General features: G+C 40.6%; 3 protein-coding genes across 10 annotated transcripts; all 3 read right to left on the bottom strand.

Moving 5' to 3' along the window:
* Window positions 1-1,717: 1,717 nt before the first annotated feature.
* LOC115692565 (pentatricopeptide repeat-containing protein At3g20730-like) lies at window positions 1,718-7,436 on the bottom strand. 8 transcript variants are annotated; one of them, XM_056303056.1, is made up of 7 exons: window positions 6,552-7,436; window positions 4,859-6,106; window positions 4,643-4,777; window positions 3,349-3,474; window positions 3,106-3,189; window positions 2,503-2,568; window positions 1,718-2,159 (listed from the first exon to the last, which is right to left on the bottom strand). In XM_056303056.1, the coding sequence occupies exons 1-2, from the start codon at window positions 7,201-7,203 to the stop codon at window positions 5,013-5,015; spliced, it is 1,746 nt and encodes a 581-aa protein (XP_056159031.1). In that variant the 5' UTR covers window positions 7,204-7,436; the 3' UTR covers window positions 1,718-2,159; window positions 2,503-2,568; window positions 3,106-3,189; window positions 3,349-3,474; window positions 4,643-4,777; window positions 4,859-5,012. The 8 variants fall into 8 exon arrangements, with proteins under 8 accessions (XP_056159031.1, XP_056159045.1, XP_056159051.1 ...); XM_056303070.1 differs by having other exon boundaries at window positions 1,718-2,091; XM_056303076.1 differs by having other exon boundaries at window positions 1,718-2,087.
* Window positions 7,437-14,151: 6,715 nt separating this feature from the next.
* Window positions 14,152-15,776, bottom strand: LOC115692547 (uncharacterized). The gene is made up of 3 exons (XM_030619433.2): window positions 15,193-15,776; window positions 14,896-15,081; window positions 14,152-14,600 (listed from the first exon to the last, which is right to left on the bottom strand). The coding sequence occupies exons 1-3, from the start codon at window positions 15,709-15,711 to the stop codon at window positions 14,316-14,318; spliced, it is 990 nt and encodes a 329-aa protein (XP_030475293.2). The 5' UTR covers window positions 15,712-15,776; the 3' UTR covers window positions 14,152-14,315.
* A 3,460-nt stretch (window positions 15,777-19,236) lies between these two features.
* On the bottom strand, window positions 19,237-22,478 carry LOC115692546 (probable serine/threonine-protein kinase At1g01540). The gene is made up of 7 exons (XM_030619431.2): window positions 21,628-22,478; window positions 21,330-21,434; window positions 21,024-21,146; window positions 20,761-20,931; window positions 20,540-20,669; window positions 20,185-20,394; window positions 19,237-19,698 (listed from the first exon to the last, which is right to left on the bottom strand). Exons 1-7 carry the CDS (start codon window positions 22,323-22,325, stop codon window positions 19,537-19,539), a joined length of 1,599 nt encoding a protein of 532 aa, XP_030475291.2. The 5' UTR covers window positions 22,326-22,478; the 3' UTR covers window positions 19,237-19,536.
* Window positions 22,479-26,002: the final 3,524 nt, after the last annotated feature.

Here is a 26,002-nt window from a genome sequence, read left to right as displayed (position 1 = left end):
CACCTCCCACCCGCACTCATCCCATGATCACATGTTCTCAACATGATATTTTCAAACCAAAAACCTTTACTGCTCGTTACCCCATTGCTCTTACTTCTTCTCTTCCCTTGGAGCCGACGTGCTACACTCAAACTTCCAAATCACTTGAATGGCGAAAAGCTATGGATGAGGAATTTAATTCCTTATAGGAACAACACACCTGGTCGCTTGTGCCATTTAATCCGACCATGAATGTCGTTGGCTGCAGATGGGTTTACCGAATAAAACATAACCCAGACGGCACCATCAATCGCTACAAAGCTCGCCTTGTAGCGAAAGGATTTCACCAATAGCCTGGCATTGACTTTGTGGACACTTTTAGTCCTGTCGTAAAGCATACTACTATTCGGGTCATTCTCACACTGGCTGTCACTTATGGAAACTGTATGTGCATTCTCAAACTGGCTGTCACTGGATTCAACAACTTGATGTCGAATGTGCATTTTTACACAGCGATCTCCGGGAAACTGTATATATGGCTCAACCACCAGGCTATGTTGATCCTGCTGCTCCTCATTCTGTTTGCTTAATGCACAAATCCATCTATGGCCTACGACAAGCACCTCACGCTTGGTTTGAAAAATTTACAGCTCGGCTCGAAGACATTGGTTTTTTAACCACTATCTCGGATCTGTTGCTCTTCATTTACAATCATGGCTCTACCATTTTCTATCTATTATCATATGTTGACGACATTATTTTAACAGGAAATGATTCCACCGCTATCTCTGCTATCATTGAGGAACTTCGCCCCTCATTCAAGATGAAGGACTTAGGCCCTTTGACTTATTTCTTGGGCATTCAACTCGTTCGACAAAGCCCCCATCACATCTTCCTTAATCAGGCAAAGTACATTCATGACCTCTTATATCGCACCAATATGCTGGATTGCAAGCCTGTTTCCAGCCCTGCTACCTCGGATAAACTTGATCATTCACGCAGTGACCCTGTCTCAGATCCTACTCTATACAAGAGTGTGGTTGGAGCACTTCAATATGTTACTCTCAATCGTCCTGACGTTAACTACGCTGTTAACCAGGCTTGTCAATTTCTTAAAGCACCCGAAGAACACCATTGGCGAGCTGTAAAGCGTATCCTTCGATACCTGAAAGGCACAATCTCTTATGGCATGCAACTTCAGCTTGGTCCTATTTCTTTACATGCCTATTGTGACGCTGATTGGACCGGTTGTCCCGATGATTGCTGCTCTACTAGTGGCTATTGTTTATTTCTCGGGGCCAAGCAAAGAAGCAACCTATTGTTGCCCGTTCTTCTACAGAGGCCGAGTATCATTGTCTTGCTCAAACAGCTGCTGAAATTCAATGGCTCCTCTCTCTTCTCCAAGAACTATGGATCTCGCTTCCCCGCACTCCTGTATTGCGGTGCGACAACATCTCTACCATTGCCCTACCTCGGAATCCCGTTTTTCATAGTCGCACTAAACACATTGAAATAGATTATCGCTATGTTCGTGAACTAGTGGGTCGTCAGTTACTTGACATCCATTACATCAACACCTGTGATCAAATCGCGGACATCTTCACCAAAGGACTGTCATCAGCACAAGTTCGTCTTTTACGGTCCAAGCTTCACATTGTTGACAATGCTTCGCTTGCGGGAGGGTGATAACGTTCCTAGTCAGCAATCTTATCTCTTGTATCTAATTTAAGAATATTGCTCCCATAATCTCTACTTACCTTAATCATCCTCAATCATCCCTAATTTAGGGCTCTTGTAATATCTATATATACAATACACTTGTACAATACAAGAGAAGATGAGAAATACAAAAACAGAAAAACACAATTTCTTCAAGTTTTGAGGAAGAAAATTGCTGCTATATTACAAATGAATTATGCCCTTTTCTACAGTTAGAAGTAAAAAGTAAGTTCCCCAACTGCAAAATCTCATTGCCATATATGTTTTGTTCAAGTTTTCACCCATTGGCCTCTTCCTTCCCAACTCAAGTGGCTGGTTCAGCTTCCAATCCTTGTGTCTGCCTGAAAAATCTTGCTAGAACCGCCTTCACATGTTGAGCTGCTATGCTCCTGGCTGAGAAATTCAATATAAGATTCTGTGGCCATTTCATCCTCTGAGGTGTTGGCAATTTGGCATATGTTCTGATAGAGCAGTAAGGTCAATGACCATTGTTCTAGCAGACTAAAGATGCTTATATGCTTTGAAAAGCTTGTGTTTCGTTCAAAATCATATCAAAAACCAAAAACGGCTGTTTCTAGTTTATATTCGGTCAAGAAAATTCCAACAGATAAAACTAGTTAGAAATCTTTTTGAAAGGAGTAAATTCTTCGAGGATATGCAAGTTCATGCTGCTTTCACCCTCATGGTAAAGAAACGTAACAAAATGAAGTGTAGGCAATTGTGGAGAAACTTAATCACCAAGATTTAATAAAATCTAGAAGATTTCGCCCAGAAAACTTCACAAAAGTTCCGATAAAGTGTTACCTGAATTTCCAGTCAAGGCCAATCATTCCAATTTCAATGTTCTTTCCTGAAATTTGACCTTCAAATCTGTATTTCACAATAAAAAAAAGGGTGCAATGTCAATACTTGCTGCAAATTGAAACTTAACAAGCGAGGTCCAGTGGCACAGCAGAAGTTCCAAGAACAGTGGGAAGGAAGCCAGAGGGATGCATGGTAAATGAAAGATTTCCAAGAACCGATTCAACAGGAACTGTTGCAGCTTGCTGTTCTAATCTGGCACTATGAATCTGTGATGGCAACTGTCATTGCCTTTAACATGTACAACTTTGTTAAGCAACTAATGCGAGCCATTAAAATTTCTCATCTTATGCCAAATTTATTTTGGCTGATTTTACTTGTCCCTGCAAACCATATTTAAGGTACATATCCTATTAAACCAGAATTTTCAGTCACCATCTATTAACAGTCAAAGCATACATCGCAAACAGATCCCATATGTCTTGGCTTTTTCCAAACATTACATTCAACCACGTATAAGTGCCATTGCACTATCAAACAGCTCATTTAAATGTCATAAACATTACTGCACCCATTAACTACCCAATTAAAAGGTCCCATCTTCACCTAATAAATTGGAGCACTGGCTTGATCTGACATGTTTAACTTCTCTAGCTGGAACATTTCTGAATGCGGGATCCTGGATAAGTCCTGCTTTATTTTGATTGAGCATAAAACCAGTTGTGCAAGGTTAAAAATAACTGCAAAGGTAGCTTTTCTAATTCTGAAGTATAGAAAAGATTGCAAATGCTTTTTCTCTCATTTTAAAGTAATAAAACCAGCTAGCCAATGAAGTTAAATTCCACTTACAGATACAAAATAAGTTAGTCCTACCAACTGCCCCATTCTATGATGTAGCTCAATTTACCCCGACTGAGTAAACTCTTATATGACAGCTTCAGTTTCCCTCACTAGTTGTATGATGGGCATGGGTTTCTACAGTTACAGTAATACGGATCAGTGATAGTGATAGATGAACACATTAACAGCAAATTAGGGGTGTTCATGGTTCGGTTTGGTTCGGTTGGGAGGTAACGAATATCAGTTTGGGAGAATCTCAACCCAAATCAAAACCAATAAAATTACAACACAACCCCAGCCAATAACGTCGTTTGTTATCGGTCTGGTTCGGTTTCAAACGATACCATCAAGCCAATTTATGAGTAGGAAGTTTCATACATACCTAGACTATCTAACTTCAACGTGAAATTAAAAGTAACACAACAAGCACCTAATTTCTACAAACTGAGTGAAAAAAAAAAAGAACTAAATGTAAGAACACCAAAGATCACGGAAAACTCTTTCGTGTGTATTATTTGAGATGAAAAATCAATCAATAATGGCCAACCTGAGAAGTAGAAATTTTTCATTTAATAGTAGAGAGCAATCTTAGATTGGAAGAATTTATTTGGTTAAGTTAAACTGCAAGATTTATTAGTTAGGAAGAAAATAAATTACAAAATCTATCGGTTTGGTTCGGATTCATCGGTTTCCTAAGTTATAAACCAAAACAAACCCATAAACGAATAAAAAAAAACCGAACTTATCGATTTGGTTCAACTCAGTATATCGGTTTTCAGTTTTTTATGAACACCCCTACAACAAATCACATTTTTTGCAAGCAGATCTATTGAGAGCGCTTTACTATAATATAAAAGTAACAGCAACTATGACAGTGCATTTGATGAACTTGCGACAGCAGAAGTAATTGAAAACTGACGCAATGAAATGGATGTAAAAAAGAAAACCAGAAAGAGGCACACGAGTGACATGAGATATTACTTCTAAAGCTTAAAATTACAAGTTAAATGTTTCCCCTAAATCAAAATCAAGTCCATAGGCTTAGTAACAACATCCTTGTTTTGCAGAACTCTAAATAATATGGGTTTCATTTTTTCCTGCAGCCCTGGGCCAGACAATAATATGTAATTACAAGTATATGTAATGGACATACACAGACACACAATGTTTGGGAGGTTTTTGACAAAGAAGCCACTCAAGGGAGAGAATGCTAGAGTATTCATATCTGCCTGTTGCAATTATTCAAAACATATTCAAAATGCTGAAACAGAGTATATCCAGCAATCGTTTTCATCGGGAATACCTGTGCAAGTAGTTATTTGCATGAAAAATTTGACAAGAAACCACTCTTTCTCATCTCAATTCTTGACTTTGCTCAAGCTTCAAGAATCTTGTTGAGACAATCAGCTACCTTTGAGGTTACATGCTCCAGAAATTACTACAAAAGAATTTGTAGGAAAATGAAACAATAAATCACAACCAACAAAAACATCAAGTTTAGAAAGATAGACCACCTTACATTGACGATGTGAGAATGGTCATTCATGAATGGCACCATTTGTGGCTATCGATAGGGAAGGAAAACTTGAGAAAATCTACCCTCTTATTTTCTGAGGGAGCAGACATTTAAGAGATTCCAAAATGTCTGAAGGAATAACAGCACAAGAACATCATTAACCATGCTGCAGAAGTGCAATTCTCTTCTTTGTGGGTAATAAAAGGCTGTATCCTGGATCTTTCTTTAAGCCCATCTTTTCCATACAGGACCAAGTGTCTTGAGCATATTTCCATGCTCCAGTTTCAGCATATACGCTTGCTAGAAGAACATAATTTGTGCAATTTTTTGGATCTAACCTGACAAGATGTCTAGCTGCTATTTTTCCAAGTGATGTATTGCCATAAATGCGACATGCCCCCAATATAGAAGCCCAAAGAGAAGCATTTGGTTTGATATCCATCTCTTGTATTAACTTACATGCTTCTTCTAATTGGCCACTACGTGCAGATAAATCTACCAAACAGGAAAAATGTTCTGCTCTTGGAATGATGCTGTATTTACTGATCATGCTAGTAAAGCAATCCCATCCTTCACTGGTCAATCCACTATGGCTGCAAGCAAAGAGGAGAGATAAAAATGTAACATCATTTGGCTTCAGCCCTTTAGATTCCATCTGCCTATAAAGAGCAACCGCCTCGTTTCCGAAGCCATGCCTACCATAGGCAGCAATCAAAGAAGTCCATGATATGACATTTTTCACTTGTATCTCAACAAAAGCACAAGTAGCATCTTTGATCTCGCCACATTTCCCGTACATGTCAACTAGAGCATTGCCAATGGCCACATCTTTACTGGCTAGACGTTTCAGAACAAGGACATGTATTTGTCGTCCCAAGATCAATGATGCTATATCAGCGCATATATGAAGTATAGAACAGAGTGTAATATCATCAACTTCCAATTGCATACATACTAATTCCTTCAAGATATCCAGGAAATCATTGCCATATTTACCTTCCCGAGCATATGCATTAACAAGGGCAGTGTATGATATTAAATCCTTTTCTGCCATACTCCTATATAAATGATGAGCAGTTTGGACACTCCCACATTTTGCATAAGCATCAATCAAGGATCCAGTCAAATCTTTGTAATATAAGAAGCCCCATTCTACTATAAATTTATGAACTTGGCTTACTTGGAGAAGAGTGCCACCAGCAGCACAGGCTTGTAAAACACTTCCAAGTGTGAAGCGATCAGGGGCCATGCCTAATGAGTTTGACACAGAATATTAGCAACTATGTTTGATTGTTAAACTTCAATAATATTAGATTCCAACCACCCATGCATTCAATAGAAAGGATATGGGGGAGAGAGAGAGAGAGAGAGAGAGTTAATGCAACGCATTCTTGCTCATTCTGGTTCAGTACTGCAAGCCGTAATTGCCTCTCAAAACTCGCTCCGCTTCTGCTTTGCAAACACTTTTACTATTTAATGTTGTACCACAAGTAATCTCATCTAGATCATATTATTTAAAGTTTTACCCCAGTGATTTTTCTAGGCTGCATAATATCAAAGGACTAACAAGATCAAGTACTCCCTGAAACATATGCAATCTACACTATACAACGTCTTAGTTTTCTAAGTACACTGTACAAAGTTCATTACCGTAAGGTCAAGAAACTGCAGCAAACGTTCTTTTAGCTACTAATACCTTCTCTCATCATTAAGCAAAACAGTTGGAAAGAATTAGCAAGAAGACCATGAACTGCGTATCCTCCAATGATGGTATTCCATGAAACAATGTCCCGATCAGTCATTCTCTCGAACAAGCGGTCTGCATCCTCCATCTTTCCGCATTTAGAGTGAAAATCAATGAGAGCACTCTGCACGAACAAGTTACCCACCAGCCTTCCCTTTTCTACACACCCCTGTACCTGCACCCCCACATTGAAACACCTAATGCTAGTACATGCCCGCAACACACTCCCGTAAGTGAACTGATTGGCCTTAACACCCTCCCTGCGCATTTCTACAAATGTCGTCAAAGCATCTTCAAAGTGCCCATTCTGGCAGCACCCAGAAACCATAGCAGACCAAGACACAACACTTCTTTCACGCATTTCACCAAACACCTTGCGGGCACTTTTCAATTCCATGCATTTGGCATAAAACACGAGCAATTTCGTTCGCAGGTGGACATTCGACGGGAACCCACTTGCGACGATGTGACCATGCACCTGGCGCCCACAAGTAAAGGCATTCCTAGCTATGCAGAGGTGCAAAATTTTCATGTAGAAGCTATGGTCGAAAGGGCCATTCGGGTGCACCGGAACGATGCGTAGAGCTTCATGCAGTATCCCCATGCGTCGAATTGTCCACTGTATCTGCTAATTGAGGCCTTGTTCAGCGAGCGCAATCAAATAAGGTTGACTTGGTGTTAGCTTCACCGTCGAATCGTCGAAACAGGGGAGTGATTGGAGAGAAGGCGTGGTCGGACCATGAGCGTTTCGGTTCAGACCTGATTCCGCCGTCGAAGGAGGCGGCGGCGGCGGCCGCGACACGGTGGTTGATTCGGAAAATTCACGGAACAAATAACCCCACGTTACGTTAATAATACGTAAACACTAATATTTATTTTTAACTCGCAATAAAATATTTAAACAAAAAAAAAAGGTCACTCATATTTTTTTACTTTTACTTACTTATTACTTTTTGAACAACATACTTCAAATATAGTGCTCCTTATTGTACAACAAAAAATCAGTTGTATTTATATATTATGTGCTCTAGGAAACTTAAAATTGCAGCGTTTATTTGGCCACGTACTAATCTTAGGCCTACATACATAAAGTATGATACTCTTCTACAGAACTATAAAATAGATCATACGAAATCTCATCTTTTTCTCTGACATCACATCTCATATTAATGAATTATTATTGGTTCAAAAATATGCATTGGACATGCCCATGTGAAGCGTGGGCTAGGTAACTAGTTAATTTGATTAATTTCGTTAAAGATAATTACATGGTCATACGAACTACACTTATCCAGATTTGTTTTTTAAATGATGGATAGGGAAGAAAGAAATTTAATAATATAATGCCGATACATCAAAGCTTCCAATCGAAATAGAGAATTACAACTTGATATTTTGTCAACACTAAGATTTCAAGCTTTACAGCGTCGGGCAAAGGCTGGGCTTTTCTCTAGTATATGTATATGTCGCGGATCGAAGTGGCACTGGAGTTCTCCCGTACTCGTGTGTCCTTGTGAGTGGATTTGGTGGCGTCGTGAAGAGCGAGTGATGCAGAAGAGATAAATACAACTGGTTCTTAAGAGTGGTATTGGTCGGAAGCTGATGCCGCTCTCATGAGGTTATGGGAGGCCGAAACCAATTGTTGTGCCTAGAGTGTTTTGTGTGTTTCACTCGAGGGACTGCATGCCTGAGCTAAGCTGGGAAGGGTACGACCCGATACAAGGACGTTATTTGCCATACTGTTCTTAGGAACAATTATAGAAGGAAGGCTGGCCTAAGGTCTTCTTGACTCGTCAGGCGTTGCACGAGCTATTCCGCGACTGAGGAACTACTGGCCCGTGACATATACATAAGAGGACTTTTGTTCATTAATAATGTGGGAGATTTTGCAATTAGTGTTTGTCATTAAAGTATCTTATCATCATCATCATCATCATCATTAGGGGTTTTAGAGTTAATGATAAGTTATAAACGTTGTTTGGATGTTCCTTTTTAAGGAATTTCAGCAATCTTTCAAAGTGATTCTCATCTTTTCATAGGTTTTTTTAGGGAAGTAGAGTAGAAAACTTTTGGAATTCCACAACTCCCCCGTTAATTCAAGACTTCTAAAAATCCCATAATGAATTAGCCTTTATCTCTTTATGGAATATTCAAATTTGACATTAACAAGAAAAAACCAAAGAGAGAGATTTGGAATATCTTGCTTAGAAAGAAAACCAACAGTCTCTTCCAGTTCCTATAAATAGCATCCCCCATGAAGCCCTATGGCCAATCTCTTCGTCTCCACTACGAATTTTCCAGGCCCTCGTTGACGTTGGAAGTCCATTGCTTTCGTCCAGTCCAACGTAAGTAAAGAAATAACTTCATCTTGCTCTTCTTGTTGGGTTAGTCAGAACTTTCTTTCTCCTCTGAAGATCTTTTCCTAGCTCATACCATCTATTTTTCGTCTCTGTTACGATTCTAAAATTCACAATTTCATCTTCTCGAAGGAGGTCCCAAAAATCGCATGGAAGATTGGAAGGAAGTCTCAATGTCTCGGTCCTCCGCTCCTCCTCCTTCTTTGAATTAGAAGGCGGGTTATTCTGCGGTCAAGGAACTACCGGACCGTGACAAAGAAGGAGGAGGAGCAGACGATCGAAGTCCCAGCATGGAAGAAAATCGCTACGGTGTACAAGAAAAGTGGGGTATTTGCACCTTCTCTTGTTATCTTCTTTTTTCATCTGTTTGTGCAGAATTTCACAGAAAACTGACCATAGAACTAATTTTACATTAAAAGAAGTCACTCTCCACACATTGATCATCGTGGCATGCTCAATTTAACATGTCAAGCATATCCTTGGAGATCCTTGAAGCCGATTCTTTCAGATTCTTGATTTTCTTGTCCGTTTCTTCGTTCAATCCTTCGTGTGTTTGGCCCCCAAGTCCCTCACGATTCACGTTTCGATCAACTTATTAAACTGAAATATAATGAATACGTTGTTCACGAAATAGGCAACTTACCTCGACTATGCTCTTTTGACACCCGGCTTCGAAATGTGATCGATATGTTGTTAACTTGTTGCTTCTTTTTCCGCCACTTCTTTCGCTTGTTTCTGTCTCGTGATCTTCACTATAGAATTGAATAACATCCATAGCAAAACATATTAAAGTGACAAAAAAGAGAGTGTCGGGTGGGAAGTCGAGATAATTTTATTGAAGAGTTTACTACGGATGATAGAAATTTCTACGCCAATGATAATATAGTCCTTTCGAGTAAACGGAACAAACAGAACAATACTTATAAGTAATTTTGGTAAAGTGCTACACAACTACTAGAATTGAAACATAGATGGCTAGAGTTAAGGAAATTGAAAGTACCATGCGAAAAATTAAAGACAAAAAGATAGCATTTTTTATTGTGTGTTCGGCGGGCAGGAGGGGGGATTTTGCTGGTTACCGTATAGTATTTATACTGTGAACATGATAACCGTCCTCTAATGCCGTCTGTCAGTTTATATTAGATAACCGTCGTTAATCTTATCTTTGCCATTTGTCCTTATGACACTTGTTAAATAACTGTCATCGATCTTATTTTGTCTTTGTCTTTTTTACATTTGTCAATTTATCTCAAGTAACTGCTATTTGTCCTTGTCTTTACTTTGACACCTGTCTTTTTATGTACAGCAACCATAGTCAATCCATTTTTGTCTCGACACTTGGCCCTTTCCATAAGGTAATCGTCACCGATCATGTTTTTATCTCGACACTTGTCCTTCTAGGTTAGGTAACTGCCATTGTTCGTATATAAAGCCATGTTTATCTTTTCTTATCGATAGCTTCGATGTCCTAGTCTTTGCGTACTGATAGTTTCATCGATAATTTACGAGACAAATCCTTGGGTGGCAACTGTTCCACATTCGATCCCAATCTTTTCAAATTTTCAAATACTCAAAATTTGCCGCTGGCATATTCTAATGATTGCCAGCTGTCTGCTACTGTCACTTCTACAACTAAACCTATAGCTTATGTCATTTCTCATCGATAATCCTATGCATTTATCTCTGTTGTCCTGCATATCTCCTGATTTTCATTTTATTTTTACTGTCGACAACCTAATTAATTATTGGATCATATTAGACTGCTTATATTACTATAAAATACCTCCAGCGTCCATTGTATCACATATCATATTAGTACTATTACTATCTATTAATTAGTGCGTATATAGATAAATCATAAGCATAGATGCTAAGCTGGCGACCTCTTCGAAATCTAGTAGCCAGCTCAGCAAAAGATACCCAATTTAGAAATGAAATGGGAATCACGTATCAATTAATCTATATGAACATACATCATCTCTATAGTAATATTAGATTCATCGAATGACAACTATAGTAATATTAGATTCATCCAATGACAACTAGTCTCAATTTATGCCTAATCTTCATGCACCCATTTTACTAGGAATATTTTATTTTGTTGGGAACATAATTGTATTCTGGCCGAAGAATTTCCAATCACAAGATAAAAGAATCATCATAATTTTTCCGCACCACTTCCCCTCGACAACCGAACATATATGGAACTTGTAATACCGGTTGCTTCCATTTCTCATGCCATTTTGTACATTATCTCGTTTCCATTTGATGTAATTTCATTAAAATATTATACCAACAGTGTCGTATTCTTACTCCAAGGGAAGGAAAAAATTATAGCGATCATCACTGCTTAGGATTGACATTTTGGGAAGAGAATCATCCTGACAAACAGGTTCTTCCCCTCCTTATCCAACAAATCGAAATACAAACGGTTTCCTTGCCACCGCTATCCAAGGAAGATCCTTCTTACCGTAAAATCACCACATACCAATTAGACACTTTCACTTGACTAAACAACTAGTCTCGTTCCTCCTTAAATAGCGCCAACCCTAGAAGCATGATCTTTGTCACTGTTGTCTGAAACAAAGAAATGGCTAGAAAAATGGGTGCACTTTCAAATGTTTTTTTGGGGTCAGTGTGTGCTCTCATGTTGTTAGGTCGGGTGTGCCAAGCTGTCAGAAAGACCACAGTTCAGATCACCAACAATTTGCCTGGCGGAACGGAACTCACCGTCCATTGCAAATCCAAGGACGATGATTTCGGTGACAAGGTGCTGGCGCCCAACTTGTCCTGGTCCTTTCAATTCCGCCCGTTAGTATTGGTCGGGGAGACTCTGTACTTCTGCAGCTTCTCGTGGTCTGATCAGTTTCATTACTTTAACATATACGAAGAAAACAGAGAATTAAATCGGTGCGATACAAATTGCTTGTGGAGTACCCTGCCGAACGGTCCGTGCGCATTTGAGGACAAAACTGGTCGGTACAGTCTTTGCTTTCCTTGGAACAAGGACTCATCGGAACGCCCGTTAGAAGGACCCGTGGCATAACAGTAATCTCGATCGATTGATTTCTTTTGTGTGGATGTACCTGTCCCTTTTAGTGAACAAAATCGATGATCTGGAATATTTTTGATGAGATTGACGACGGCAATTTTCATTTTCTTGATTAGGTAATTACTCGCGAATGTTAATTCCTATATATTTTTGCAAGTGCTTGATTCCTTTAAGTCGGATTCATATAAGAGGAAGCACGACCAGCGTTCTAATTCATTACTTTTGGCATGAATGACCTTTTTAATCGAACCAAATATACATACAAAAGGCAGATCTTCTATTCCGTCCAGTAATCATCGGTATCTCGACAAATCTTAATTTTTGATAAATCTGTCATTAATTGAGATTGATTTAGACATAGAATGACGTATGATACGGGATAGAGAATTCACATTTAGTTACGTCAAATCATCACATAATCTGTTAGAAAGTCAAACTCGAAAACTTAAGTTAATAGGTGGAGGAATATTACATGAATATAAAGATATTTTGGATCATTAGCATTTTCTTCGGCGCATACTACATAGATATTCCAATTTATGGATCTTATTCTCATAGAACACTTAGGAAGATGAACAAGATGAACATGAATTGTGTATTGGTGGCAATCGAATCAAAGCGAAATTGATTGTAGCTACGTATACAGTGATTTGTAGTTATCCTATATTCTATGAAGGAAAAAGTGTCAGAAAAGTCCAAAACATTTTATATTGATGCCAATTTAGTCCTAAACCTTTTGACATAGTGCCAATTCAAACATTCTGGCTAATTTTGGCCGAATATTGCTAAGGTGGATGTCAGCCGAGTTGCATGGCACCGTTAGCATTGACATAGACAATTTTTAAAAATATTTTAATATTATTTCGATTGTTTCTTTTTTTAATTTCTTCCTCCTTTTGCCGGCCATGACCAGGCGGGCCGGCCTCGCATGTGCCAGAGTCGCCGTCTAGCACCTCAAACAAGTCCCCGCCAGGCAAGGGGAGTCTTTGCCGGGGCTAGGTCGGCCTCGCCAAATTTGGCCCAGGTGAGGCCGACCCTCGTCGGGCCTCGCCTAGGCGAGGGATCCCCTCACCAAATCTGGCAAGGCCGTCGTGGCCAAGGCAAGGGTCGGCCTCCCAGATCTGGCGATGGGAGCCCTCAACAAGGCTCACCTTTGCCCGGCCGGGCCTTGCTTGTGGCAGTCGATGGTGACCCTCACTTAGGCGAGGCCAGCCTGCCTGGCCATTGCCGATCACCAGCAAAAGGAGGAAGAAAGAAAAAAAATCAAAGAAAAATAACAAAAAATCAAATAAATATTAAAGTATTATTAAAAATTATTCACATCAGCACCGATGGTACCACATAGGTTGATCGACGTCCACGTTAGCAATATTGGCCAAAGTTAGCCGCAATGACTGAATTGGCACTATGCCAAAAGGTTTACGACTAAATTGGCACAAATGCAATAGGTTTAGGACTTTTTTTATATTTTTCCCTTCTTTTAGTGGAAAATTTTAATACATAAACATGCCCATGCATATATTAATGAATATAGACACATATTGCAGTTATTTCCCCAATTCATCGGACACATTTTGACAAATTCTATCATAGAGTTAATATATTTGCTTTAGAAAAAAAAATCTTAGCAATTTAAATTTTTCATTATTCTATTTTGTCATTATTTTGCAAAATGAGAAATTGCGATGAAATTAAGCTTTATAATAGTAAATATATCGAGAGAGAAAATACTAATGAAACACAAAATGTCCTTGCGTGGAGTGCATCGATGCTGCAATTCAAAATATAAAACTATAGTATGTTTAGTCTAATAATATACGTGTTCACGTTATTCTATTTTGCTATTGTCTTCTACCTTAGTCTATGTCTTATATCCGATCATCAAGGTCATGTTCCTCTAGAACGAGTTGTATAGTTGCCGGTAAGTTCATTTCATCGGCATTTCGAACCCAATCGGATCAAATGAGCGTCGCCAATGTGTTCATTTCCAGTATGAAATCTCGCCGCAAACATTTTTCTTTATTCTCTAAACCTTTGAGGTATTCACTTGTAGCACAATGGATCAATTCCTCTTAAACGGGTGCTAACATATATAGTACTCATCTAGAAAAGGCATATAGCATTAAACTAAAATACACATAAAGAACCCAAAATATTTATTTTCTAATTTCATATATATCTCGCATAAAAGAAATGGAAACAACAAAAATTTTGAAAATAAGAAGAAAAAGAATAGAAGAAATGGAAACAATAGGACCTATACTTACACATAATAACGATCCAATCACATGCATCCCTCTCGCTCTTTTACTGGTAAGTGCACTTGTCCTTCAAGGGAACGACGACGCTCATCTTCTTGGGATCCATGGTGACCCAGCACCGGATCCTCCGGTTGAACCGGGCCTTCACCAGCTTCCCCAGGACGTACCCCTTCGACCGGACCAGGAACGCCAGCGAGAGCAGCACCGGCTGGGTCGGCGCCCCGTTCACGCTGCTCAGATCGGCCCCGCCGCCGTATAACGGGATGCTGTCCCCCTTCAGCGTCACCGTGATCGATCTCTGGCTCTTCCTCGACTGGTAGAACTTGTTTATCTATCGACGAGGGAAAAAAATCGATGCCCTCTTAGATAGTGAAACGATAGTTGTATTCTACTCTTCTTCCTCTCGATTAAGAACAGTTCTCGTGATTAAATTAGGGTCGTGATGAATGAGTTGATCTTCGTTATCGATTTTCGATTCATCTATGTTGATTAGGTGCACCTACCGTTCTGATATGTGTGCATGGTCTAATGCTAAACCGCAACGCGAGTAATTAATGACGTCGGATCGAGATTTTTTCGAGCTAAAGTCGATGGAAAGATGATCGGGGAAGGCATGATGCACTTACGCTTCCGGTGGCGAGGCTGAGCTGGGAATAGGAGAGGTCGAGAGGGGTGGCGGTGACGTGGAGGCCGAAGAAGGTGGCCGTGTTCCGGAACGTGAGCTTCACCGTGGAGTTGATCGACACCATGTCCGTCGCCACCCCGGTGAAGTCCGTCCCGGCTTGAACCACGAACTGATCGAACACTATGCTCTGCAACAAGAACCGTTCACGAACAAAGACGAAAAGAAAACTGATCACATTGAAGGCTGGACAGAATATCAGGGAAAGAGAGAAATAATCGCGCAGTCAAAGCACACGCACCTTCATGGCGATGCTGGGCTTCTGGGGCCGACTCGCCCCCCACAGAATCAACGCGAAGAAGGAGAACATCACGAAGAACCCCAGCACGAACACCACCGCGTAGCACCGGCGCGGCACCCCACCGGCCCCGCCGCCCTCCCCGTCATTGAGCAGCCCCTCTTCCTCGATCGCATCGAACCCCTTGCCCCGCCGGGCCCTCCCGCCCCGCTCCTCGCCAGGGTGGGCCTTCCGGTGAGCAGGCTTGAGGGAGCCCGAGTATCGGGTGGAGGAGGAGGAGCCGCGGGATGGCGGGCCGAGGGAGGAGTGGTGGGAGGGGTGGGAAGGGGAGCCCGAGGGGCTGAGCAGCGCGGGCGAGGAGTGGAAGGAGTTGGTGGTCTTCTCCCCGTCGTGGGAGGAGGAGTCCCGGGAGGGGCTCTGGACGTAGTACGCCGGGTGGGGGCGGCGCGGCGGGGAGCGGCCGGGCGAGGACGGGGTGAGGCTGCTCACCTCCGAGTCGGTCTTCGACGGGTGGGTCGACATCGCTCGTTTTCTTGACCCCCCGTTTGATCAGAGCTCGAGAGAGAGGATGGGCTTTGGGAACTAGCACTAGAGACGGAGCACGAGGACAAAATGTTGGATTTTGCATATAATCACTAAACCAAATCCATGCATTAAATAATGTCTCCGACTATAATCGAGCAAAAGAGAAATCTAATTCCAAGATCGACAAAGGTTACATAATGAAGAAATTCATCAATTTATTTTTTTTCATTTTTTGGTGAAATTGATTGTTTACTCTCTCTGTAGAACGTACACGTACATGCAGAGTTAGGGTTTCGATATGTTTATTGATTTTTTTGGGGGAATAGCGTGTGCTTTACGAAGGTAATTAATGGAAGGCGGTGGGGTTGACAGTGGTTGATGCCACTTGATGAATATTGTAATGGGTTTTGTATTTTTTTCTACTATATAAACGATTCAAACCTAGTTTTTCTTTTTTTTTTGTTTTATGAGACAAAACAAAGTGAAAAATGAAATTAAATAACAAAAAAATAAGAGGAAAGGCGGGAGTGCAGCACAAGCACAGGAAAACTTGGATCCATGTCTGCTCCTTCATTTAATATTAATTTCTTAAGCAAATAAAAATCTTGTACTTACTTCAAGATTCAATTAAGCTTCTTAAATTTAGTATTTACTTGGGGGAGTATAGAAGGGGAAAACGGATCTTATTAATGAGCTTATTTATTAGTTTTGAGACACTCATTAAACTAATCATTTGCATAGTTTGTTCATGTTTTCGAGGCATCGAACGTGAATGAAGTGCGGTGATCTCGCATGTAACAAGGTATCCGAGTAAATCTAATTTATCGCCAAATTATAGTGAATGTAGGTTTAATAGTGTTCTTAAACCATTCATATGACAAAAGCATTAGGAAGATGGTACAAAATTTTAGGGCAAAGTACATTTTGGCCGGGACTTTGATTGATTTCAAACAAACATTTGGTGTGCGATAACGTAGGGTCTTGAAAAGTGACCATGTGTCCTCCAAGATAATAGTTTACCGGAAAATTGGTCGATTTCCAACGAAAGTATATCAATTATAAGAAAATAAGAGTTTAGTGATATAAAAATTTTATTTTCAATTGACAAAAATAACCTTCTATGTTAGGTAACAAGATCAATCACCCATTCACCCTACTTTTATGTCTCCCGTCCATCGCTATTCTTCACCTTCTATTTTTATTGCTAACTGAGTAAAATATCCTTCTACTTTGAAGAATGATTAACCAACATTATCTCTCTCGTGTTTTGTTTCTCACTATCACCGTTGCTTCTCCCATCTTCTTTTTAAACTATGATCAATTAAATTTTGTGGTATTCTTAAGTTTAAAACTTTGGTCGAGAAAATACAACTTTGCTTAAACTGTTAAGTATTCATCTTGATAGCAGCAGGACGGCACGAGACCCCTACCCCGAATGAGGCAAATTTTCTCCGTAAAGAATGCGCTGCAGGGCATCTAGTAGGGCAACAGGCGAAGCAAGATGAGGCGGGTAAAAGCAAAGTAAGATTTTACGAACGAAAGTTCAAACCTAAAACTATTACGATATTTAATCGGTCATAATTTAAAAAAGAAGATGGGAGAAACAGCGGCGGCAGTGAGGAAGCAAAACACAAGAGAGAAAGGTATGCTTAATTTAGGATCAATTGATTTGCAAGCATAAATGGATGTTTTAATCAGTCAACAATAGAGATAGAAGGCGAAGAAAAGAGATGAGAGAGAAAAAATTAGGGTGAATGGGTGATTGATCTTATTTCGTAACAGAAAAGGTTTTTTTTCCACAAAAAAAAAAAAACACCTATATCGAGCTGAAGAGGGGGTGAAATAGGCCCAGTTTAGGTTTTTTATGGTCAAAAAATTAGTTATAAGTAAATTTGTTATAGGTGTACCGATTTAGGATTTTTCGTGGTATTAATCCTTAGTATTTTACCACTAGGTTATTCACTTAATCTAACTATATATGTTAATTTTAAGAAAGGTTGTCAAAAAATATTTTACAACGGATATTACCCAATCATTCTCATATGAAGAGCCTTTTAACGTAAGAATTTTGTTTGATTGATGATAATCTTATGTAGGACTTTGTGTTAGATTTAATTTTAACTACTTAATATGTATTTATAATAAAACTACAGTGATTCGTGGTAGTAATGAACTCACTCGAACCCTAATTTCAAGTGAGAGGCCCAGCCGAGAAAGCATGTCACAACAGGAAAAGAAAGAAGAAGAAGAAGAAAAGATTTATGATATAAATTCCACCCTAAAAATGTAAAATCAATCCTTGATCACAGATTAAATATGACACTTAAATTTGGAAAATCCAAAGAATAATCTATCGTGATAGTGTGGAATTAAAGCAACGAGGAAAGATATTGAATAATGCAAATGCAATACAGTAGTCCACGTGTGAAGCTTGACTATTTTGAATCCTCTGATTCATGAATCAAAGGTCATTCGTTCTAATACAAATAATTGTGCACAAATTGTTTTGAGTTAGGCCAACTGCATAAGTCAAAGGTATGGACTTAATCGATTCATGGGGTTGTAGAGTTTTTCATGAATCTCCAAAGAGCCGAGTCTCCGAGACCATTTTCCTAAATGATTAAAAAAATTAAAAAAAGCTACTTGCTCTTGGCTTGTAGAAGTACAAACAAAGTGGCAATTTTTAAATGCACAGCTCATGCACTCACATTTATGACCTGCACAAGTAGCAATGGACTTGTAGAAGTACAAACAAAGTGGCAATTTTTAAATGCACAGCTCATGCACTCACATTTATGACCTACACAAGGAGCAATGGACACACTCTCTCTCTCTCTCTCTCTCTCTCTCTCTCTCTCTCTCTCTCTCTCTCTCTCAAGTTGGAAGAAGAAAGATTAGATTAGTCTATGGGATTGAACCCACCAAGACCGTCACCGATTCAACGTCGGACAAAAACAGAAGTTCACAGACCGAAACCTCAGAGTTTTGAAGAACTAGGAACTAAAAGTCACTAAACTACAAAACCCAAGCTCTAGAGTATGGAGCTGCAAATGCCCCATAACTGAATCATTGAAGTTCCAGCACCTATCGAAGATGCTGCTGAAATTGTTGCACCATGTGGGCCTTTTTATAATAACACAAGAAGAGCCAAAACCCTAAAATGGACCTCCTCATAGCTATTATACAAAAAGCAATGGACCACCCTCACCATCAATGAGGTGGGGGGGCTAGAAAGCTGAGAGATTCCAAAGAGAAAGAGCCACAAAACAAACCCAGCTGTGAAAAACTCTCAATATGTCCAGACCGTGGCCTTTTCATGCACTCATGCAGCTTTGTGGACTAACAAGGCCATGTTAGTGGAGGGACCCTGCCAGTTCTCGATCCAACCAACCTGACTCTGAGCAACGCCATTAAATTTTGGGACTTGTATCATTGAAAACTTGGTCCCTCCTCTGTTCCTTTGGGGTACCGTTTCACTATTGTAATAATCATCTACAAGACATTCTCTCAAATTCAAGACAGTTGCAGGTAATTCTCTGCAGCAACAGCAATTGCTGCAATTGCAGTATTCGATAGATATTGCGTGAGAAGAAAAAATTTAATCAAGCTCAGCCGCTACATTGTATATAATACATGCTGAAGCTACTATGATAGCTTCGATCGGAAGGGCTTACATGAAAACTGACTATATAAAACGTAATGGATTGAAACACGATTGTATATGAACTTATCTGAAAGCCCCCGTCACCAAAGAATGACATCTTCTGAATGGAGCATTATTATATTAACCACAAGAATTTTTCTTCGGAAGGACATTGGAATTTACAGGTTCTGCTCTTCAGATTCTTGATGTGTAGGCTCCTCATTAGTAGAAGTAACATTTTCTTGGTCACTGCCACCTGTTTCTGTCGCTTTAGTCTCTATCGACCCAACCTGCGACCTGTCGCCATTTACACGTCCCGCGTCCCTTCCAGCTCTACGATCCTGAGTAAATGTTAAGAGAATTATTAACAAAGCATGTAAAGTAAGATGAGCATAGCTAGATAGGAAATGCTTTAAGTGAAGATCAAGTGTCAAATCTTGGGAGTACAAATTAAGAGTGCAAATCTAAAGTAAATCTCGCAGACCCATGAAGAGATAACAGAAAACAAATCGACCAAGGGGAAGTTAGAAACCACCAGCATTATCAGATCAATCATAATTATTGAGTATTTGTAACAAACTATTTGGGCTGTCGACCTTATCATCTGACACAAACACGAGGGAACAACAACAGTTACCCCACCTACATGGATCATCAATCTTGTGCTACTCAATTATACACTAAGACATCACTCAGCATTACCCCCACCTTATTGTGAAAACTAGAGTAAATTCTGAAGACTGGGAAAACAACAAAAAGCTAATTCATGTATGTTAGCATATGCACATGTGAGAAAAGCCAAATATTCCAATGAAACCGAGACATACATCTTTGAAAGGAGACTCCTCAGCTTCAAGCATGTGCACTATGTGCCCCATCTTCGGGCGCTTCTGTGCAGTAGGGTCAACGCATTTTAGAGCTACAAGAAGTACCCGCTTCAATGCCCTTGAAATAGGCTTCTCAGGCAACTTGGGGTCCAACACTCCCTCTAGGTTCTTGTCGGTAACCATCTTCTTGAGCCAATCAACTAAATTCACCTGTCAATTTCTTTCAACTTTTAGCAAAAGAGAGAGGGTGGGAAATGGATGAAGTCTAGTTAACTGGCAAAAAGAAAAGATTTTCACAGAAGTTTTTTTTGTTCGATGGGAACTAGATAAAGATAAGTCACAAGATAATGCATACCTCTTCCGGAGGGCGGCTATAATCAACAGGGTTTCTCCCAGAAATTATCTCCATGATCAGAATACCAAAACTGTATATATCACTTCTTTCATTGAGCATGCCCGTACTCGCATATTCAGGGGCTACGTAGCTGCAAAACCAGCAATAATGACATTGAGTTCATTTTGGCTTCAAGAGAGAGATAGAAAGGTTGGTAAAAGAGTGTGAGAAGTTATACAGACCCGAATGTTCCCATCACACGAGTTGTGATATAACTACTATCTGAACAGAGCAGCTTGGCAAGGCCAAAGTCTGAGACTTTAGGATTCCACTGCTTGTCGAGTAATATATTACTCGATTTAATATCACGGTGTACCACTTTCGGTTCAAGTCCCTCGTGAAGGTAAGTCAACCTGTATCCGTAGCAAGAGGAGAGTAAATCGTTAGAACCAGGAGTGCGGACGAGACAGATGCTAAACAAATTGTGTATGCTGATGAAGCTTACCCTTTGGCAGTTCCCAAGATAATTTTCATCCGTATCTCCCAAGTCAAAGGACTACGAGGACCGACATCCCCATGAAGCCACTGCTCTAAATTCCCATTATTGACATACTCATACACAAGCATCCTGTATGACAAGAACCAAGATGTTATTTGAAAATTACTTGGGAACCTCGCACCAAAGTTCGAATAATAACAAATCAAATACGTTCAACAATGAACGCACACGCCGAACCCCGCTATTGCGGCACATTTTCTTGTGCTCAACGCGAACAATTTAACCAAAGGAAACAAAGGGAGCGCAATATACCTATGAGCTCCTTCAGCACAGTAGCCAAGCAACCTGACTAAGTTCTTATGCCGAACGCGGCCGATCGCTTCAACTTCGACTTTGAACTCCTTCTCAGCTTGCCCCCTAACATAGGAACACACGCACACACAAAAGTCCAGGATCAACCACTTCCTCTGACGTTCAAAAACAAGACAAAACATCCGCATTTCCCCAGCAAAAACCCAAACCCCACGATTCCACAAACAACACAACTGCCCCAAAGGCAAGATCGAATTTCACATAAAAAAAAACTAACAGAGATAAAATTAAAATGCACCTGTTATTAAGCAAGTTCTTGACAGCAACCTGAGCTTTGTCCTCCAAAAGACCATAGTATACAATCCCATACCCTCCTTCACCAATCACATTTTCATCAGCGAACTCGTTCGTAGAGGCCTTGAGCTCTCTGAGAGTATACCAATGCCCCCAGCCCAAGTGCGAGACCTCCGGCACGACCGCCGCCGCCTGGTCGCCACTCCTCGGACAGCCGTCCCCGCCACTCCCGTGCGAGGACGACCCGTAGTACCTCTCCGGGTACGATATCCGGTGGTCCTTGCCGATCTCAATGTGAATCCGGTTGTACCCAATTAGGCTCTCCTCCTCGGGCAGCGGTTCCGGGTCGGGGAACGGGTCGGGCTGGACCTGGGAGTGCGGGATTTGGATTTCTTGGATCTCCTTGGAGACGACCGGGATGGAGGTGAGGTTGCCGGGCGTCGGGCGGGCGGTTCTTGATTTCCGGGAGGTGAGCCAGAGGGAGATGAAGAAGAGGAGGAGGACGATGGCGACGCCGACGCAGATGCCGACCACCACCCATAGGTTGAGCCCGAAGACGGAGGTGGTGGCCTTGGACACCTGGTCGCTCATGGGTTCGAGCTCGGCGGCGGCGGCACCCGCCTCCCGGCGGTCACGCGGCGGAGGGATAGCGCGAGGTGGGTCGGGTTCAAGAACGGCGGCGGAGGAGGGAGGGACTTGCATGGGAGCGAGAGGCTCAGGAGAAGAGAGGGAGCGAAGATGAAGCCATGACGGAGGAGAGAGTGAGGGGGAGGGGGAAGTACCAGGAGAAAGGGAGCAAAGCTGGCATTGATGGGACCTTTTGGAATCTGTCCCACACCACTCCTTCGTCACAGTTCGAGAGACTCTGGTAATTACGCGGCTCGTTCTTTCATCGATCGAGAGCAAAGCGTGCTTGTTAAAAATCTCGAGCATATTCATGATGATGTATCATGACTAAACTTGGACAATAGAGGGCGATTCGAACGTTCAAGCAACGAAAGACTCGATTTTTAACGCATTGTTTCCCCGTTCCGTATATAATTAGTATGATTTGCCGACTCAAATGTCATACGCAATACTAGCTGAAAAAGACCCGTTTTACTGATCATCAAGGACGGGGAGAAGTTGGACATGTGTCGCGATTTGCATTGCATCGGATGCCATCGGTGGCTTTGAGGAAACATTGAATGATTAGGACAAAGTGTTGGGTGACTTGCATTTTCCACTAGGGCAATTAGGCCACCCCCCCCCCCCCCCCCCATCATTAAAGGTGGTCAGATCAATTTGACTCGAGCTATTGCAACCACCCGCCTTTCCATCATCATTAAGCAGGCGTGTGTGTTTTTTTGGGGGGGCAAGCCGTATTACCGTTGAGGAAAAATCTTCGCCCGGAAAGGGACAAGAGGATTTTTCGATTTCAATGTTGTGGGTAGTCGATTCACGTTTTGGGACGTGGAAAGATGCTGGCGAGAGTGCAGGGGAGTGGTTGAGTTTGTGATGTGAAATGTCATGGGCTTGTTTTTGTCTCTTCTTTTTGTTCATGTCGTAGGTAGGGGTGAGCAACTTGGACCGCCCAAACCGGGACCGGACAGGACCGGATCGGACCGACGAGTTTGGTCCGGTTCTTGGGACTATCGGTCAGGTTCCCTGCTCCTAAAAGCGGAACAGTTCCAGGTCGGTCTCCTTCATCCAGGGAACCTGACCTGACCTGACCGACTATTTAATATATATTTTTGTAATTTTTTTCTTTAAAAAAATTAATAAAATGTGAACTAAACTCTGGGTGAACTTCATTATCATAAATTCATTGATAAAAAATAGTAAAATGTAAATTAAACCCTAAGTGAACTTCATTGACATAAAATAAAATGTGAACCAAACCTTAAGTGTTTGACAAAAAAAAAATCCTAAACTCTAAGTAACCTGGCTCCATCGGTCCTAGAACGGCCCGGTCCGCTCGGTCCTAGAACTAACCTGCTCACCCGCTTCCCAAAATTGGGAACCGGGTTTTCTCGGTCCTAAGCTCCTCGTTCCACCTCGGAACCGGACCGGACCGGGAACCGCTCACCCCTAGTCGTAGGCTTGTTAGAATCTTCTACTTCTTGGCGCATTTCTTGCGTTTGGACGAGCCGAGAGCGACTGTCGAGGGTGCAAATTTAGGGCGCGTTCGAGTTGAGAAGGCAAAAAATGGAACTTTGGGGATTAATCACGGCGGTGGCGGCAGCAACAATAACAACAACAATCAAAGCTTATTATGCTAAATCAAATCGGTTGTATGAGTATTACCGTGCCATTGGACTTGATCCTTTGTGAGGTTTTTTACATGAGTTTTAAATGTTCCGTATAGTTTCTTACGGTTTCCTTCCCTGATCTTTTCTAGCCCCCCCATCCTTTTTGACTAACATGTCCAATTCACGTTCACATCGTTTCACTGAGACATTTGAAGGCTTTCGTTCAATATGGTCAAATTATCTCAGACGGCCGTCTTATCCACAATTGGAGTAACGACTATTATTCTCTTTTGTTAGTTTCGTTTTTAATCTTATCCCTTCATCTGTCCCGCCTGTAATCTATGGGCAAGATCTACATCTATTTCCCGGTTTTTCAACTGTCCCGCAGAATTTTCTAAATCATCGATTTTCTGTAAAATAACTCGAGACGTTTCCAAATTGTCATTGTACAAAATATGATTGATGAAATACTTTACGACAGTGAATTTACGACTTTGATGCTCATGGCAATCAGAAGATATACTTGGCCTACCGACAAAACAAATACAATGTATTTGATTTTTTTTTTTATTCTATTTCGAAGACTATAAACAATTTGTCTTTCGCATAGCTTTAGGGAAACCGTACACGAGAATAATGTCTCAACAAGAATGGAATCGCATACGACGTCGTCAGCAAGGTCTTTTGGTGGGGCCCTCTACACCAAATGCTAGTTTACCACTCGTTGGTCGGTGGAGCCCACGCTAAGTTAAGTATATTGTCTTTGCGCACTAATTTATTTATTTATTTTAAAGAAAGAGATCGTTGTCATCTTCATGCTGGATATTTAGGCAACTTTAGAATATCTAATTGCTTCCCTCGAGCTTTAGCCAAATATCACAATCATAAGACACTGGTTTAGAAGCTGTGTGCTCACTGCAAGTTGGAACCAAAACCATTTGGAGAATTCAACCGACATTGATCGGTTGTCGAGCATCTGAAACTTGCTTTTGATGTCTGGCGATTTCCACGACACTTGCCGTGCCGATTTGAGGTATTGCGAGGCTTTTTTGCCAATTCGACGGCCAGAAATGTAGACTGTATGGTTCATGTGAGATCAAGTACGTGTAAAAGTTTGACGATCGATTTTGATGGATTGACTCAGAACAAACTTCTTTCATACAAAACTCTAATAACTATCTTGCTGGTCCAAAAAGGATTAAAAGAAAGGATTACTCTCTAGAAAGGATCATTAATGGCAGAAGTTGCTGCTAATTACTTTCTCTTTTTGGGCAATTGAAGATCTTAATTGCTCTCTTCAAGTTTCAATTAAAATACGGGTGAATTTCTTAAAAAAACTCCAACTTTAGGTCAAGTCCCAAATCTACCCCGAACTTTTTTTTGTCTCAGAAAAAACCCCAAACTTTCAGTTTAGTCCCAAATCTACCTTGAATTTTGTTTTGTGTAGAAAAAATCAGCAATTTTCAATTTATTTTCAAAAATATACCCCCGTGATCCAGTCTCAACTTGATGTAGCACTTCCATGTCGATAACAAATCCACATCAACAAAGTAATGGGGCGATAGGTACATACCGACGTTGTATTTTCACTTCGATAACAAATTCAACCCAATAAAAATTGTTGAAATTCTCCAAAATAAAAATCATTCTATGATATGAAAGTTAGGAACGATAACAAATCCACCTCAAAAAACTTTTTTTAATTTAAAACGAAACCTAATTTTTTTGTTCAGTCCAAATTTGCTCCGAACTTTTCTTTGTCTAAAAAAAAGCCCATTATTTTGTTGATGTGGATTTGTTATCGATGTGGAAGTGCCACATCTGATTGAGATTGGATCACGGAGGTATATTTTTTAAAATAAATTGAATTTTGGTAATTTTTTTTACACAAAATAAAATTCATGATAGATTTTGGACTAGACTTAAAGTTTGGAGTTTTTTCTGAGACAAAAAGATGTTCAAGGCAGATTGGGACTGGACCTAAAATTTGGGATTTTTGTTGAAAAAAAGAAGTTCGAGATAAATTTGGGACTTGATCTAAAGTTGGGGATTTTCTAAGGAATTAGGCCATTAAAATACAGGTTTTGTTCAAAGAATCACTATCTTTTCTCTCTCATTCTTTTTTTTTTTGGGGGGGGGGCCCAACCA

Source organism: Syzygium oleosum, unplaced genomic scaffold (genome assembly GCF_021117445.2).
Source record: "Syzygium oleosum isolate NSW1041296 unplaced genomic scaffold, Sole_v2.1 Sole_v2.01, whole genome shotgun sequence".
Classification (NCBI taxonomy): domain Eukaryota; kingdom Viridiplantae; phylum Streptophyta; class Magnoliopsida; order Myrtales; family Myrtaceae; genus Syzygium; species Syzygium oleosum.
This window is presented reverse-complemented; position numbering and strand designations above follow the sequence as displayed.

Bases quoted from the DNA above. Each gene is read 5' to 3' on its own strand.
- LOC115692565 (XM_056303048.1), bottom strand. From the start codon at position 7,203: ATGGGGATACTGCATGAAGCTCTACGCATCGTTCCGGTGCACCCGAAT. The intron at 6,107-6,551 runs GTATTAGTAGCT...CAAACTCATTAG, and splicing joins TTGCTTAATGATGAGAGAAG to GCATGGCCCCTGATCGCTTC.
- LOC115692547 (XM_030619433.2), bottom strand. From the start codon at position 15,711: ATGTCGACCCACCCGTCGAAGACCGACTCGGAGGTGAGCAGCCTCACC. The intron at 15,082-15,192 runs GTGCGTGTGCTT...TTCTTGTTGCAG, and splicing joins AGCCCAGCATCGCCATGAAG to AGCATAGTGTTCGATCAGTT. The intron at 14,601-14,895 runs GTAAGTGCATCA...CCTCGTCGATAG, and splicing joins TCAGCCTCGCCACCGGAAGC to ATAAACAAGTTCTACCAGTC.
- LOC115692546 (XM_030619431.2), bottom strand. From the start codon at position 22,325: ATGCAAGTCCCTCCCTCCTCCGCCGCCGTTCTTGAACCCGACCCACCT. The intron at 20,395-20,539 runs GTATGCATTATC...AGAAATTGACAG, and splicing joins ATAGCCGCCCTCCGGAAGAG to GTGAATTTAGTTGATTGGCT. The intron at 19,699-20,184 runs GTATGTCTCGGT...ACATTTACTCAG, and splicing joins AGGAGTCTCCTTTCAAAGAT to GATCGTAGAGCTGGAAGGGA.